This window comes from Sapajus apella, unplaced genomic scaffold (genome assembly GCF_009761245.1).
Source record: "Sapajus apella isolate SASKATOON/1434 unplaced genomic scaffold, GSC_monkey_1.0 scaffold1, whole genome shotgun sequence".
Lineage (NCBI taxonomy): Eukaryota > Metazoa > Chordata > Mammalia > Primates > Cebidae > Sapajus > Sapajus apella.
The window spans coordinates 6,612,947-6,630,895 of NW_022436941.1; the positions used below are offsets into that span (position 1 = coordinate 6,612,947).

Genomic DNA, 17,949 nt, shown 5'->3' on the forward strand with positions numbered 1-17,949 from the left:
AGCCGCTGTGTGACGCCGCGCGCCCCGGGGTCCTTTGCGCCTGCGCGCTCTCCTATAAAGCAGACGCCGCGCCGCGCCTCTGTAGTGGCTTCGTCCTTAGCCTTTTTCTCTCTTCGCTGACGCCTTGCGGCTCTCGTCAGCTTTCGGCCAGCCGTCTCCGTAACACCGAACACCGTGAGTAGTCCACTGAGCTGGAAAAGGTTGTGGCGTCGGGATTGTGTGCCGGCTGGCCTCACCGCTGCGGTTTGGGCCTGCCTGCAGCGGGCGGTGACTGGGCCTGGCCTTCACTTGGGCCGGGTGGATCGCGTTGTCGACCCTGTTCTTCAGGAGACACCGTCGGGTTCCATTCACCCGCCCCGCCCCCGACTCAGCGAGGCCTCCTCTGGCCGCGCGTCCTCACAGCGGTCGAGTGTGAGTCGAAGCCCGGGCTGGGCCTTCTCTGCACCGGCCGTGCGTCAGCCGGCGCAGAGCTCGACTGCAAGGCCCAGACTGCGGCCGGAGGCCTCTCTTGGCCTTAAGCCTGCTGTCCTGAGGACCAGGGCGGGGGTGGCGGCGGGGTTGTGAATGGGGGTCTCTTGGCTGTCTTGAGCGTGGGCGTGTGTCGGTGTCCGGTTTTTGTTGCGGTCGGAAGGGAGAGCGGCGGTGGTGTGAGGCCGCCCGGTTCCTGGCTCCCATCCTTTCACTCCCGTGTCTGGCGTCACTAGCTACCGGTCCTGGCTAACCGTGTGCTGGCTCCAGGTCTCTGCACATAGCCACTTGCCCCTTCTAAATATTTATCCGCGTAATGTTGCCACGACTTGGAGTCTTTGAAATAACTGTTGTGATAGCAGATACCATCGTCATAGTGGTGTGACTTGTAGGAACCTTAGCTGTAAATTCGACGTGTCTGGCTTTTAAAGATACAGGACGTCCACCTGCTTTGGTTCACTTTTAATGGAAACGTCACGTTTGGGTTTTAGGGGCATGCATTTTTCGTCAGAGCGTCAAATAGAATGTATCTGTGTCATAGAACAATACAGTCTCCTCCACTGTGCAGTCTAAAAAGAGGTGTCAGAATTTCGGGTCACTTAAAACGCAGGTTCCCCCTCTCCCCTTTATGATGTGATAGAACCCACTTTATACTGGCAATGGAGAATTATTTACAAGTGCAGGAGCCTTTAGGCTTCTTTATTTAGAATGGAATTGTTTTGAAAGCATTTCAAATTAGAATTTCATCCATTACTTAAAAATTTTGCACTTACTTTAGCACCAAAACTTATCTTTGAGTTTAGTCTAGTATTACAAAGTGCATCGAATTACAGATTAACCGATTGCCTACCTGCTATTTAGTAAGATCTTAACTCCCTTAAGAGTAACCCAATCCATGAATTTGACTGTGACTAAGCACTTATCTTGAGTTATTTGAAAGACATATGAAACGGTTGTCTAGCTTTTGGAGTAGTTTTATCAACTGCATTGTTAGACGTGATTCTGTACTGTTCATTTCAGTACTATGTAATGTAAAAATTACATGTTTAAATGTTTTGTAATTAAAAATTGGGCCCACGTTAAAATATTTTCTTTTGGAGATACCTATTGTCTTGTCACAGGAAGGGTCCTCTACTCCGGGCCCTTCCATTGAGCAGGACAACTGCATTATTGGCAAGCGCTAAGCAACATGGAGAAGCAGAAATGTTTGTGAACTGCAAAGTGAAATCTGATTCCCTCCAACCACGGATGAATGAGAATAGGGTATTTTAGTGGCTGGATTTAAAACGTGCTTTACTGTTTTGCTTCCTTTGCCTAACAGCCTATCTGCTTTGGGTTTGGGGACAATTGTCTCAGAGAAGCTGAATGAATATTTTAACTGATGTAATGGGTCATAAGTCTTTGAACATAAAATGGGTGTGATGTATGTTTTAAATGCTAAATCATACACTTTTGTGAAAATATATGCGATTTTTAATACATAACACCTAGAAAGCTTCAGAGGCACTATAAGTTAATAGTGATATCACTGGATTATGAATACTTCAGAAGCCTGGGTCTTTTGAAAGTTGTATGTGAATTTTAAGAAGCCTTGAGTTAATCTGTACCAGGTATTGCCATACTCTTGTTGTTGTTTGTATGTTTTCCTTTTTTTTTTTTTTTTAGAATTTGAAGATGGTAAGAAATTGTTGGACTTTTAAATGCCTTTTTTTTTTTTTTTTGCCAGAACTTAAGTCCTTTGAAATTAATTGCTTAACTTTTTATGTAAGATTATATCTTTTTCCTAATGACTCATAATTAACCTGAGTTAATGCATGCATTTTCAGAGCAAGTAATAGGTTGTTATTATGGAGATCTTGCTGAGAGATTTCAAAGATGGTTACCTGGACAGTCAGAACTGAAAGATAAAAAGGGCCCTGAATTTAAGCTTCTTACTAGATTTAGGGAATTGTACTCACATCTGCTTATCTTTAAATCATTTTATTCTCTTGTATATGGTCTTGCATTGCCTCAGACATAAATGAGCATATTCTGATCTACTCTTGGGATCTGAACTCATTTTCACAGGTAGGTTTCACTGCAGGGGAAATTTCTGTTTTATTTGGTAGCCTTGTTTATTTTGAACTGACCTTCCTTAGGTTTGCATGTGGTTAATTGTGGCAGTTAACTATTCAAATGGACTAGTTAAGTATTCAGTGGGAGACGAAAGGCAAGCAGAAAGCAAATAAGTATGTTTTATTAAACTTATACCAATAGTGAGTTCAGTGGGGCAGGCCTTAAAAGCTGCTGTTCCTAGTATGAAAAAAATTCATAGAAATACTTGAAGGCTAACCTGTGAATAACTATTGACAGCAGTGCTTTACAGGGTTATATATTGTAGGTCCTTAAAACTTTATGATCAACAAGTTTAAGGCCTCTGATGGACTGTAGTTCATGAAATATATAGAACTCTCAAAATTTACATTTAATATACTTTTTTTTAGATGCCTTCAATTAAATTGCAGAGTTCTGATGGAGAGATATTTGAAGTTGATGTGGAAATTGCCAAACAATCTGTGACTATCAAGACCATGTTGGAAGGTAAGTTAATTGGAAAACCTGGGTGGGAGGAAATGTGTAGTTTGAGATAATTTGTGACTATCAAATTTATATGAGCAGCAAGCTGTCATAAGTTACGAGAGTATGAACAGGTAAAATTTACATTTTTTTCTTTAAAGTATAAACTACACTTTTCTGATACAGGTCATCTTTTCTGCATTGTCTGAATTAGTGAGGTTTTTTTTTTCTTCCCTCATTAAATGAATAAAATCATAAGGTAAAAAACATTGAAGTCATTGCCAAGCCTTAGGCTGTGGCTGATTTGTGTTCAAGTAAATTTGGATTAATAGGCTCTAGTGATAGAAATTAAAACTTTTGGAAAAGAGATAGCTTCCTATAATGGTAACTGAATAGAATACCTTATTTCAGTGGAGGGAATGAGCTCTGTGGATTGCTGTGTAGATTCTATTTATTTATTTATTTGGGACTGAGTCTCACTCTTGTTCAGACTGGAGTGCAGTGGTACAATCATGGCTCACTGCAGCTTCAACCTTCTGGGTTCAAGCAATCCTTGCACCTCAGCCTTCCAAGTAGCTGGGACTCACAGGTATGTGCCACCACAGCTAGCTGGTTTTTTTTTTTTTTTGTTTTTTTTTTTTTTTTTTTGAGATCTAGTTTCACTCTTGTTGTCCAGGCTAGAGTGCAGTGGTGTGATCGCAGCTCACTGCAACCTCCTCTTCCCCAGTTCAAGTGGTTCTCCTGCCTCATCTCCTGAGTAGCTGGGATTACAGGCATATGCCACCACACCCAGCTAATTTTGTATTTTTAGTAGAGACAGGGTTTCTCCATGTTGGCCAGGCTGGTCTTGAACTCCTGACCTCGTGATGGGCTTGCCTCAGCCTCTCAAAGTGCTGGGATTACATGCGTGAGCCACTGTACCCAGCTGAATTTTTTTTTTTTTAAGCAAGCTTTCTGTTTTCTCTGTGTTTTTCCTCTGAAACTGCTACAGAATTATATGTGCAGCACAAGGAAGTAAGTTAGAAAACAGGTCTTGAAACTTTCACTAGTTAATATGGATCTCTTTTTAGTATTACCAGTGGGCTGGTACAAATCAGTGTGTGGAATTGATGAAGAAAACTTAGTAGTATTGAGTGTTCTTTAGTACACTATGTACTAAAGAATGTCACAGGGTTTTTATGTAGGGAAGATCTGCAGCTTATAAATGCTTAAAGAGGAGGGTTATATGCTAAGCATTGATGCTGGTGAAAAGAAGGTAAGTGAGACATGGCCTTTGCCCTTGAAGAATTTATAAACCAGGAGGGAAGCCAGACACAAACAAGGCAAACTTGTCACATGGTGTAATTAGTGCATTAATAAAGTTGTGTGCCAAGTGGCACTGTGGGAACATCTTGGCTAGTGTTACTCTTCAATCTGGAAGAGATTGCAGTATGTAGTACTGGTGAGGTGCTATTTTTTTTTTTCTTTTTTTTTTTTATGAGACAGAGTTTGGCTTCCCAGGCCAGAGTACAATGGTGTGATCTCAGTTCACCTCCTGGGTTCAAGTGATTCTCCTGCTTCAGCCTCCTGAGTAGCTGGGATTACAGAGTAGCTACACCTGGGTAATTTTGTATTTTTATTAGAGACGGGGTTTCTCCATGTTGGCCAGGCTGGTCTTGAACTCCCAAGCTTAGGTGATCCACCCACCTTGGCCTCCCAAAGTGCTGGGATTACACGCCTGAGCCACTGCACCTGGCCGAGGTGGTATTTCAAATGTAGTAAAATTAGGACGTTTGGGGAGATCATTCTGAAGTAAAGTAGACAGGATGTGCTAGGGAAAGTAAAATTAAGGTGTTTAGTTGGGGTGGGATGAAATTGTGATATTATACTTGGTAGAGCTGAGAGGATAGTAAAGTAGGATTTGTGGAAGCTAAGGGGGAAAAGGGCATTTCTAGGTGACTAGAGTGATTGCCAGATTTATATACTGTAGACTGGTCCTTAGAATTTCATAGTTAATAAGTTAGAGGACTTCTAGCAGCAGATACTTAGGTGTGGTAGAGGCAGAAGCTGAATTCCAGGGGGTGTGTCTTCTATATTCTAATTGGGTGACTTCTGTTTTCTGATAAAAGCTCAGAATTCTCTTCAGTAATTGGTACCAATCATGCGACCCTTAAAGTCCTGTATCCTGGTAACTTACCTACCTAGATCACTTCTATTAAGTTGTAAACCCCTTGGTACATCCCACAGTCACTGTTCATCAAGTGCCTGTTGAATGAAGGAGTAGGTTATGCTCACTAAAAAAAAGTAAAAGCAATCCGAGTGTCCCTAAAAGGCAGGTAAGTAAGACTTTTTCAAGAAGATGTAGAAACTGATACTAGAATTGCTGCCTAAATACTTGCTTTGGCAATGAAAGTGTTCTTTATTTTATCTTGGTGTCTGACACACTAATCTGTCCTGTGCTGCTTCAAAGAAGCATTTGCCGATTTAAAAAATGTAGGGCTTCTTGAAAACTTAGCATGCCAATTTGGATCACTGAAGTAAGTGGACTGATAGGCAGTTAGCAACAATAAAATAATTCTTTTACTCCATCGCCTTTGGGAATTAGAAGTGAATGGTTTTATCCTAAGTACCAGTGGCTTACATAAGATTCTAGCCTCTTGAGGACTGGAGTCTTTTGAATTTGGCAACTTACTGCTTTTCTTGTTTTCCCTCTGCAGTATCTCTGGTTATGGGTTTTATGTGACATAGAAAACAAAAATAAAACCTTTTAATCCACAGGACAATCAGAAGTGAGAATTTTGGCACGTTTACATGTGGATTGGGCGATTAGTTTAGGTCCAGGGTGCAGTATCAGGATACAGGTGTCTTTCAGAAGTCCCTGAAACTAAATAGCTTAAAGGAATGACTGTTGCTACTTGTGCATTTAGTCCAAAAACGAAAAATATTGCATATCCTTAGTTTAAATGCTAGAGGACTTAAAGAGGATTGCTTGAGCCCAGGAGTTCAAAACCAGCCTGGACAACGTAGCAAGACCTTGTCTCTACAAAAAAATTAAAAATTAGCTTTACGGTCCTTTGCAGTCATAAAAGCCTTATTTTTAATGTGAGTTAAGCCTCATTCCAAATTACATTTGGATCTAAACAAGCTGGTCTTCTGTATGTTTCCTCTAATATCGTAGTTCTGCAGACAAAAGTGTTTTACATTTTATAACTTATTTCTCTCACCTGATTAAAAATACCATGTACTTCTTCAGGAAAGACATAAGCAACTTGATCCACATAGAGCTTTACATGAGCCATTGTCATTTTACAGTATTACTCTAAGCTGAGATAGGATCAGGGCTAGGAATTGGCGGGAGGGAAAAAAGAGGGGAGATGAGTGACTCCATCCATGCAAGATAACATGAATTATTTTTGAATCTACTCTCATTGTTACCATTCCACTGGAACTGCTTGTTAAGCTCATTGAACTCTATGTCATGAAGTGCATTGTCTGCTTTCATTTCTTACCTAGACCTGTTGACATAATTTGATACTTGATTATTCTTCTTTTTTTTTTTTTTTTTTGAGGGGGAGCCTCTCTCTGTCGCCTAGGCTGGAGTGCAGTGGCGCCATCTTGGCTCACTGCAACCTGTGCCTCCCAGGTTCAAGTGATTATCCTCCCTCAGCCTCCTGAGTAGCTGGGATTATAGGCGTGTGCCACCACGCCCAGCTACTTTTTTGTAGTTTTAATGGAGACTGGGGTTTCACCATGTTAGCCAGGATGGTCTTGGTTTCCTGACCTCATGATCTTTCCGCTCTGGCCTCCGAAAGTGCTGGGATTACAGGCGTGAGCCACCGCACCTGGCTGATCATTTCTCTTTTAACCTGGTTTCCAAAATACCACTTACTACTTACCTCACACCCTTCTGTCTTCTGATCTTTAAAGCCTGCAGTACCCCAGGGTTCCTCCTTGGACCTTTTCACTTTATCTCTACACACTTATTCGCTTGATCATAGTCCGTAGTATTATAAACCATCTATACACCAATTCCCAAACTTACAGTTCTGATCTCTTCTCTTGATTTCTGAACTTGAACATACAGCTGCCCTTGGATATCTAATATTTCACATTTATGAAACTAGAGCTCTTGATCCTCTCTTATTAAAAATAATAGTTCCTTCGACAGCCTCCCCCTTATCAATTGGTGGCAACTTCATCCTTTTCATGCCATAAACCTTAGTGTACCCTGACTCTTGTCACATTCTACTTTCTTTCTACTGGCAAATTCTATTGTCTGTACTTTAAAAATACAGACAGAATTAGGTAATTTCTTACCACCTCCTTAGCTTCAAACCTTGTCCAGGCTACCATCTTGTGCCTGGATTATCGATAGCCCCATAATTGTATCCTTTAACCTATGTTATTTAACTTCCTTACACATAATATTGTTAACAGTTTCTTGTATATCCTCTTGGAGATATGTTATATAGAATTTTATATAGATATGTGTATATATAGAATACGTGTATATAGAATATGTATATTGTATATATAGAATATTATATATAGAATATATATAGTTATATATAATGTTATATAGATATATGTATATATAGAAACATTTCTATTTTGTCAGTGGCTGCATGATCTGGTGTGTGTGTGTGTGTATGTATGTATGTATGTATATAAACACATCTGTGGGTTTCAGATTTGAATAGATTGAGATTTTATTACCTTTAATAGTTTTCATTGTTTTACTTTTTAAAATGCAGTTCATCTGGGGAATTTGATAACAAAGGTTAAGGAAAGGGTCCATCTTTAATTTTTTTCAGATGGCCGCCCAGTCATTCAAGCCCAACTTACTAAATCACTTTTCCTCCTAATTAAGAACTTTTATGTAATATTCCTGTATTGGTCTACTCACAGAAGTTTACATAGTTTTGGGTGGTTCATGAACTGTATTGTTAGGAGCCACCAATTTTTAAATGCTCCTAAGAGAGCTGTTCTTAGTAAGGTGCTTTTTATATTCTTTCAGACATGTCATAAGTCCTCCCTTGGTATCCATGGGGGATTGGTTTCAGGACACCCCTGTAGATACCATAATCCACCAATACTCAAGTCCCTTATAATAAAACAGTATAGTATTGGCATATAACATATGCACATCATCTTGTATACTTTTTTTTTGAGACAGAGTCTTTTTCTGTCACGAGGCTGGAGTACAGTGGTGCGATCTTGGCTCGCTGCAACCTTTGCCTCCTGGGTTCAAGCAATTCTGCCTCAGCCTTCTGAGGAGTGGGGACTACAGGTGCCAGCCACGACACCCGGCTAATTTTTGTATTTTTAGTAGAGATGGGGTTTCACCATATTGGTCAGGCTGGTCTCAAACTCCTGAACTTGTGATCTGCCTGTCTTGGCCTCCCAAAGTGCTGGGATTACAGGCGTGAGCCACTGCATGGGGCCCCATCTTGTATACTTTAAATCTTCTCTAGATTACCTAACAATACCGAATACAGTATAAATACTATGTAAATAGTTGTATTGTTTAGGGAGTAATGATAAGGAAACAAGTCTACACGTTCGATGTAGACATAGTCATCCTTTTTTTCCAATATGTTTAATCTGTGGTTGATTGAATCCACTGATGTAGATCTCATGGATATGGGGGCTGACTCTTGTTTTGAGGCATAGACTGGTTGGTATAAGTATTAAAATGGAATTAGGAAATAGTAACTGTCTTCTGGTTTTCTTAGATTTGGGAATGGATGATGAAGGAGATGATGACCCAGTTCCTCTACCAAATGTTAATGCGGCAATATTAAAAAAGGTAAGGTCTTTAAAGAGTTTATTCTACTTAAAATATAATATTAATTGATTAATTTAAGTAATTCAACAATCTATATTAGAATTTATTGCTTAAAATTACTTTTAAATTTGAATGTTCTTTAACGCTTGAGTGATGTTTGTATGTTCTTAAAATACATAGAAAAAAGCTCTGTCTGCTTCTTTGCCACAGTTGACTATTGTCATTGATTGGGCATCTGTACTACGTATACCTATGCAAACACTTCTCTAGGAAGGTTGTCTGGATCATAGGTTGTAGAATATCTGGATCACAGGATGGCTTATATACCTAAATTTTGATAGATATTGTTAGTCTTCTGGAAAGATACCACTTTTATAGCATGGTGGAATTGAATCGTGACTACCTTTCTTAGATTTGTATTTTTGAAATGGCTAAAGTCAAAATAAAGGAATATGTAACACTTTGTTCCAATTTCTGCCTTCTCTATTCCAGTCCCCTTCAAGGTAGTGATTTATCCTTTTTGTAATACAGGTATTAACAAATAAGTATGTTCCCCCCCCATTCTTAAAGTAGCAAACTATACATTTCTATAGTTTTTTTTTTTTTTTCATATAACGAAAGGTGATTTGTCTATGTTAATGCATGACATCTTTTTAAAAATTTTTTTTGAGTTGGAGTCTCACCGTTTCACCCAGGCAGGAGTGCAATGGCATGATCTTGGCTCACTGCAACCTCTGCCTCTTGGGTTCAAGCCATTCTCACCTCCCGGGTAGCTGGGATTGCAGGCATGCGCCACTATGCTTGGCTAATTTTTTTGTATCTTTAGTAGAGATGGGGTTTCACCATGTTGGCCAGGCTGGTCTCGAACTCCTGAACTTGTGACCCACCTGCCTTGGCCTCCCAAAGTGCTGGGATTACAGGTGTGAGTCACTGCACCTGGCCAGCATCCTTTTTTGTTTTTTCTCTAACTTTTGGTGTGATTATGACTCTGAGTATCTGTTGAAGTTTTTTCATCCATGCTGTGTGAATATTTTAATTATTTAGTCTTTTGCATTAGCATATTTAAATTACTGCAATACAATAGTATATGCTTAGCAAAAAGATAAAATTTTTGTATTAATATTTTTCACTGAATGAGTGTACCTTAAAAGGAGCGTAAGAATGATGTGTTTTTGTGGTTCTTTTTCTTAATTGATCACTTTACCTTGTGTTTGAGCATAAACAGTTCCCCACATTGACTAGGATTTTAGTGTTTGAGGGCATATAGCTGTGTAATAGTGTGAGTTATTTCATTGGATGATAAAGAGCAGCCTTTTTCCACATTGGGGCAAAAACTGGCTAGACTTAGAACTGGGGATGTTCACCTCTGGTTGTCCCCTTCTTTCAGGATTCACTAAAGGTCACCAACCCAATGCAGTTCATTTTATGCTTTCTTAAGAACTTGAGAGATGACGTTGCATTGCATATTTTTCTATAGTCTTACCACATTGACTATTATATTACCAGTCTTTTTAATTCTCCCTAGACGGGGTAAAAAGTGATTCACTGTGCCTGAATGTTTTTGTTTGAGACAGAGTTTCACTCTGTTGCCCAGGTTGGAGTGCAGTGGTGCGATGTCAGCTCACTGTAGCCTCTGCCTTCCAGGTTCAAGTAATTCTCTTGCCTCAGCCTCCTGAGTAGCTAGGATTGCAGATTCCTACCACCGTGCCTAGCTAATTTTTGTATTTTTAGTAGAGATGGGTTTTCACTATGTTGGACAGGCTGGTCTCCAACTCCTGACCACAGGTGATCTGGACGCCTTCCAAAGGTGCTGGGATTACAGGCATGAGCCACCATGCCCAACCAACCGGAATTTTTTTGTTTTTGTTTTTGAGGCAGGGTCTCACTCTGTTGCCCAGGCTGGAGCACAGTGGTGTGATCTCAGGTCACTACAACCTCCACCTTTCAGGTATAGGCAGTTCTCTTGCCTCAACCTCCCAAGTAGCTGAGATTACAGGCACTCACCACCATGCCTGGCTAATTTTTGCATTTTTTAGGAGAGATGGAGTTTCACCATGTTGGTCCGGCTGATCTCTAACTCCTGACCTTGTGATCCACCTGCCTCAGCGTCCTAAAGTGTTGGGATTACAGGTGTGAGCCACCCTGCCAGCCTTTTGTTTTGTTTTTGTTTTTGAGATGGAGTTTTGCTCTGTCGCCCAGGCTGGAGTACAGTGGCACGATCTCAGCTCACTGCAACCTCCGCCTCCTCGGTTCCAGTGTTTCCCTGCCTCAGCCTCCTGAGTAGCTGGGATTACATGTGTGCGCCACCGCACCTGGCTAATTTTTGTATTTTTAGTAGAGACACGGTTCCGCAATGTTGGTCAGGCTGGTCTCGAACTCCTAACCTCGTGATTCTTCCACCTTGGCCTCCCAAGGTGCTCAGATTACAGGCGTGAGTCATCGTGCCCTGACTCTAATAGGCTTTTTATAAGAACTCTTTTAAAAAGTTTCTACCAGTTTGCTTATCTTAGGTAATTTATGTTATGATTTAGAGGGTTTATGTTATCTAGTTAGATCTTTTTTTTTTTTTTTTTTTTTTTGAGATGGAGTTTCGCTCTTGTTACCCAGGCTGGAGTGCAATGGCACGATCTCAGCTCACCGCAACCTCCACCTCCTGGGTTCAAGCAATTCTCCTGCCTCAGCCTCCCGAGTAGCTGGAACTACAGGTGTGCGCCACCATGCCCAGCTAATTTTTTTTCTACTTTTAGTAGAGATGGGGTTTCACCATGTTGACCAGGATGGTCTCGATCTCTTGACCTTGTGATCCACCCGCCTCAGCCTCCCAAAGTGCTGGGATTATAGGCGTGAGCCACTGAGCCCGGCCAGATATCATTCTTTATGATTTCTGAATATGCCTTATAAGTAACATATTCTATTTTATACTAATGAAAAATGTTTCTAAAAGGATCTTTGCTTGTAGTCATCCAAATGCCAGGTACATTCAGATGCCATTCAAAAGCTGGGGGTATAGCAGTGAACCCAAAATCCTTATGGAGTTTGCGATATGAAGGGGTGGGGAAACATACAGCATAAGATGTACTTCAGATGGAAAAGCTATGGAGAATAAAGAAGGGAACGGGGAACATAAAGGGGTGAGTAGGAGAACAGTTAACTATTTTAAAAATAAAGATAGGCGATGCCTTACTGAGAAGATGACCTTTAAACAAAGAAATGGGAATATGTGGGGGAAAGGATTCTGGGATTTTGGAGCAAGTGCAGTGACCTTAAGACAAGAGCATGCCCTGCCATTTCAGGAAAGACAAAGAGTTTGGTGGAAGCTAGAGCACAGTGACCAAACAAGAAGGAAGTAGGTAAAATCAGAGTTAACGGTCTGGGTGATTTAGGGCCACTTCTGAGAATGGGAAGTGTTTGGTTTTTGTTTTGTTTTGTTTTTTTGAGATAGGGTCTCATTCTCTTGCCTAGGCTGGAGTGCAGTGGTACAGTCATGGATCATTGCAGCTCTGCCTCCTGGGTTCAGGTGATCCTCTCACTGCAGCCTCCTGAGTAGCTGGGACTACAGGCGCATGCCACCACACCTGGCTAATTTTTGTATTTTCTGTAGAGGTGGAGTTTCACTGTGTAGCCCAGGCTGATGTAGAGCTCCTGGCTCAAGCGATCTGTCTCCCTTGGCCTCCCAGATTGCTGTGATTATAGGTGTGAGCCACCACACCTAGCTAAGAAGTTTTTCTGTTTTTTAAAGCCTGTTTGCATTGAATGTGTATTGTATTTTGAATAATAATTACATGATGCCAAAACTGTGAAAGTGTACAATAAAATCTCCCATTGTTGTTTCTTATCTGATGGGAAACTATTCTCCCCAGAAAGTAATGTGGCATTTTTTTTTTTTTTTGTTTTTCTTTTTTACCGGCGCTACCCGTTCAGAACCTAGGCATTAGTTTCTTATATATCCTTTAAAGAGTTTTTTATTTTTAAATTTTATTATTTTTTATTAGTAGTGGTAGGAGTTTTTTTTTTTTTGAGACAGAATCTCTTTCTCTCTCGCTCAGACTAGAGTGCAGTGGCATGATCATGGCTTGCTTCAGCCTCAACCTCCTGGGCTCAAGTGATTCTCTTTCCTCAACCTTCTGAGTACCTGGGACCGTAGATGTGCACCACCACCCCTGGCTCATTTTTATATTTTTTATAGAGACAGGGTTTCACCATGTTACCCAGGCTGGTCTCGAACTTCTGGGCTCAAGCATGTCCCCCACCTTACCCTCCCAAAGTGTTAGGATTACAGGTGTGAGTCTCCTCGCTCAGCCTATTTATTATTAGTATTGTCATTTTTTTGTAGAGCTGGGGTCTTGCTACATTGCCTAGGCTAGTCTTGAACTTCTGGCACTAAGCAGTCCTCCTGCCTCAGCCTCCCAAATTTCTGGGATTACTGTGCCTAGCTTTAGAGTTTTTAAAATGCCCAGATAAGCAAATATTAATTGCCATTTGTTTCTTTTATGTTATTGTAATACTGCTTAAGAAGTTATCATTTATTTCATTAAAACCCTTTGCTGGCTAGGCACGGTGGCTCACACCTGTAATCTCAACACTTTGGGAGGGCAAGGTGGGTGAATTGATTGAGTTGAGGAGTTTGAAATCAGCCTGAGCAACATGATGAAACCATATCTCTACAAAAACAAAATAAAAAAGTTAGCCAGGTGTGGTGGCACGCACCTGTAGCCCCAGCTACTCAGGAGGTTGAGATGGGAGGATTGCTTAAGCACAGAAGGTCGAGTGAGCCATGATTACGGCACTGCATTCCAGCCTGGGTGACAAGTGAGTGACACCTTGTCTTAAAAACAAATGAACAAAAAACCCTTGGCTTGGCTTTGCCTTAATTGAAACTGTTACTTCTTTCTTTTTTTTTTTTTGCATCCTGGCAATATAATTTCTTGACTCTACTATTTTCTCTCAGCATTGTTTATTTCTCCAACATTTTCCTATGAAAACGTTTTAACCATACAGAAAAATTGAAAGAATTACACAGTGGACACCTATACAGCCACTGCCTAGATTCTACAACTTAAAACACTTTCAGTATTGATTTTGGTCTTTATGTTAGTATGTAGGTAATCAGCTTCCTGAAATTTTATGAAGTCATTATTCTCCTATTAAGGGAATTTTGGGGCTTTTGCAGTTTTGTTGTTACACCAAATAGTCTTACAGATGTGTCTGGGGTATTTGGAATTTCCTGGTTACAATATATGCACATATTCAGCTTTACTGAGGAGTGCTGGATTAGATTTCAAATGGGTTATACCAACTTATACTCTAGAAGAGTTCATGTTTCCTTTCCACTATTGCCCAACAATTAGTATCAATTTCTTGATTTTTTTCATTCTAGAGAAGTATTTGTAGTGTTAGTTTTGCTTCTATGAAGTTGAGTGTTCTTACGTTTGACTACTCAGTTTTCATTTATTGCCCATACATATCTTTAACCCATTTCTCTTTAGTGATTTTTAAAATCTTTTATATTCTCTAGGCTAATCATTATTGTACATTTTGGAGGTATCCTCCAGTCATTGTCCTGTCTAACTTGACTTTTCTTTTTGCGTAGAAACTTTTTTTTTTTTTTTTTTTTTTAGATGGAATGCAGTGGTGCCGTCTTGGCTCACTGCAACCTCTGCCTCCTGGGTTCAAGTGATTCTCCTGCCTCAGCCTTCTGAGTAACTGAAATTCCAGGTGCCAGCCACCATGCCCAGCTAATTTTTTGTATTTTTTTAGTAGAGACGGGTTCTACCGTGTTGGCCAGGCTGGTCTCGAAGTCATGACCTTGTGATTCGCCTGCCTCAGCCTCCCAAAGTGCTGGGATTATAGGCGTGAGCCACCACGCCCAGCTACATAGAAGCTTTTTAATGTGGTTAAGTATGGTACTCTGTCTGCATGGCTTGCTTTTATCTAATAAGATCTGCCTTCTAGGGTTATAAAGATTCTTCAAGCTTCATTTTTCCTTTTCAAGCTTGGCTGTTAATTGTTCAAGTCAACTTCTAGGTAGTTATCCCAATGTAGGGATAAGTTGTCCCAGCAGTGGAATGAGTACCTTTGACAAAATGCCACAGAAGAATCAACTTTTGTTGTTGTAGGTCATTCAGTGGTGCACCCACCACAAGGATGACCCTCCTCCTCCTGAGGATGATGAGAACAAAGAAAAGCGAACAGATGATATTCCTGTTTGGGACCAAGAATTCCTGAAAGTTGACCAAGGAACACTTTTTGAACTCATTCTGGTAAGTTTTTTTGTTTTTATTTTTTGAGACGGAGTCTTGCTCTGTCGCCCAGGCTAGAGTGCAGTGGTGTGTTCTTGGCTCACTGCAACCTCTGCCTCCCAGGTTTAAGCAGTTCTCCTGATTCCACCTCCCAAGGAGCTGGGATTACAGGTGTGTGCCACCACGCTTAGCTAATTTTTGTATTTTTAAGTAGAGATGGGGTTTCACCATGTTGGTCAGGCTGGTCTCGAACCCCTGACCTCGTGATCCACCTGCGTCAGCCTCCCAGAGTGCTGGGATTATAGGCATGAGCCACCATGCCTATCATCTGGTAAGTTTTTTTAACATATAAGATAGCTCTGTTCCAGAGCCTTTAAATACTACTTCTTATAGATTTACAATTTGCTAACTTCATTGACACTGAATTTTAATACTCTGAATTAAAATGTAATGCCATATTTAAAATCCACATATCAGTAACACATTAAATGTAAATGGTCTAAACACAGTTAAAAGGCAGAAATTATCATATCAGAAAAGCAAGATTAGCTATGCTGTCCATAAGAAACCCACTTTAAGTAAATAGACACACCTAGGTTTAAAGAATGAAAGAAGGTAAACTATACTGACACGAATCAAAAGAAAGCTGGAGTGACTATGTTAAAATAGATTTGGAGGCAAAGAATATTACTAGGGTTAAAGGGGGTTATTTTGTATTGTTAAGGGGATCAGTTTTTTAAGAAGACATAACAATCATAAATGTTTATCTGCCTAGAAGGAGAACTTCAAGAAGTGAAACAAAACCCAGAAGAACTGAAAGAAGTCCACAAATTTGCAATCATAGAGATTTCAGTACCTCTCTCAATTAATATAACAAGTAGACAGAAATCATGATAACTTGATATAACACTGTTGACCAACTTAATGGACATTTATAAAACATTTTATCTATCTATATCTATATATATGTATCTTTTTGAGACAGAGTCTCACTCTTGTCGCCCAGGCTGGAGTGCAGTGGTGCAATCTCTACTCACTGCAACCTCCTCCTCCTGAGATAAGTGATTCTCCTGCCTTAGCCTCCTGAATAGCTGAGATTACAGCCACCTGCCACCACGCCCAGCTAATTTTTTGTATTTTTAGGATAGACAGGGTTTCACCGTGTTGGTCAGGTTGGTCTCGAACTCCTGACTTCAGGTTATCCACCCACCTTGGCCTCCCAAAGTGTTGGGATTACAGGTGTGAGCCACTGCACCTGGCCTAAAACACCCTATGTAATGATAGCAGAATACATATTCTTTTCAAGTGTATATTACCAAGATAGACTATGTTCTGGGCCATAAAACAAGTCTCAGCCTGGCACAGTGGCTCACACCTGTAATCCCAACACTTTGGGAGGTCAAGGCATGTGGATCATTTGAGGCCAGGAGTTTGAGACTAGCCTGGTCAACATGATAAAACCCCATCTCTACTAAAAATACCAAAATCAGCTGGGTGTGGTGGCACACAGCTATAATTCCAGCTACTTGGGAGACTGAGGCAGGAAAATCGCTTGAACCTAGGAGGCAGAGGTTGCAGTGAGTCAATATCGCACCACTGAACTCCAGCCTGGGTGACATAGTGAGACAGTGTCTCAAAAAAAAAAATCTCTGTCATAAAAGGATTTACGCCATACACAGTATGTTCTCTGCCATGGAACTAGAAATCACAAACAGAAAGGTAACTGGAAAAATCTGCAGTTACTTTAAAACTAACACATTTGCAAATAACCTATAAGTCAAAGAAGAAATAAAAAGAATTCGTATTTTGAGCTGAATAGAAGTAAAACACATGAAAAATCCGTGAGATGCAGCTAAAGAAATACTTAGAGGGAAATTGATAGTGTGAAATAGCTATATTATTAGAAAAGAAGAAAAGTTTCAAATCAGTGATCTAAGCTTCCACCTTGAGCAACTAGTAAAAGATGAAATTAAATACAAAGTAAACAGAAGAATGAGAATATAAAAGGACAGAAATCAGTGAAATAGGAAATTGGTAAACAATAAAGTCAGTGAAACCAAAACCTGTTTTTAAAAATCAGATCAATAAAGTATAATGCTATAACTGCTTACTTGAACGCTTTTAAGTGTGGACAAATATTTTTGTCAAGATCTGATATAGTATTTGTGTGCATCTGTACACACATACACAGCAGTAGTGGCCGTTGTTTAACATTTGAGCTAGTATAGTTTGGTTAAGGAAGCAGAAGGATTCAACATTATAGAGATATAACAAAGATCGCATAAATGTCTTTCATGGAGGAACTTATGAGTGATTTATTCTTCTCCCTTTAATAAAATTATAATTTTAAGCTTTATTAGACATGGAGTATCAATCATTAACTTTGGATTTAGTTTAAAACATCAAGTATACTTTAAGGAAAACAACTATCTCTTTACAGGCTGCAAACTACTTAGACATCAAAGGTTTGCTTGATGTTACATGCAAGACTGTTGCCAATATGATCAAGGGGAAAACTCCTGAGGAGATTCGCAAGACCTTCAATATCAAAAATGACTTTACTGAAGAGGAGGAAGCCCAGGTATGTAGCACACAGGTTTGTCTCTGATCGCATGCTCTTAAAAGTGGACTAAAGCCTATAACATACCAGAAAAGAGGTGACTGTATCAAGTAGTCTTGATACTTGAGGGATACTAAATAGTTTCCGTGTCTTAAAGATACTCTTACTGGACTGTCTGTATGAGTCTAAACACTTACATGATACTGCATTTTAAACATAAGAACAATTAGTTTTCAACAAGAGGAGCTCTTTCTTGTGAATGTATTAACAGTTACTAGTTTTGGCACCTGCAACTTTTTGTATAGAACATACATATCTGACTTCAGAAAAGCAGGCCCTAGAGAAGTGTATGCTAGGGC

The 17,949-nt window shown here is 40.1% G+C and overlaps 1 protein-coding gene across 2 annotated transcripts in view; it reads left to right on the forward strand.

Moving 5' to 3' along the window:
- Positions 1-17,949, forward strand: part of SKP1 (S-phase kinase associated protein 1) — a 27,182-nt gene continuing 9,233 nt past the window's right edge. Inside the window, exons 1-6 of one of the 2 annotated variants that reach the window (XM_032252071.1) lie at positions 33-174; positions 2,483-2,535; positions 2,952-3,048; positions 8,739-8,812; positions 14,908-15,051; positions 17,471-17,611. In XM_032252071.1, coding sequence (XP_032107962.1) covers positions 2,952-3,048; positions 8,739-8,812; positions 14,908-15,051; positions 17,471-17,611 — 456 coding nt within the window. In that variant the 5' untranslated portion in view covers positions 33-174; positions 2,483-2,535. Of the gene's footprint in view, positions 175-2,482; positions 2,536-2,951; positions 3,049-8,738; positions 8,813-14,907; positions 15,052-17,470; positions 17,612-17,949 lie in introns of both variants that reach the window. The other variant, XM_032251984.1, reaches the window with a different exon arrangement.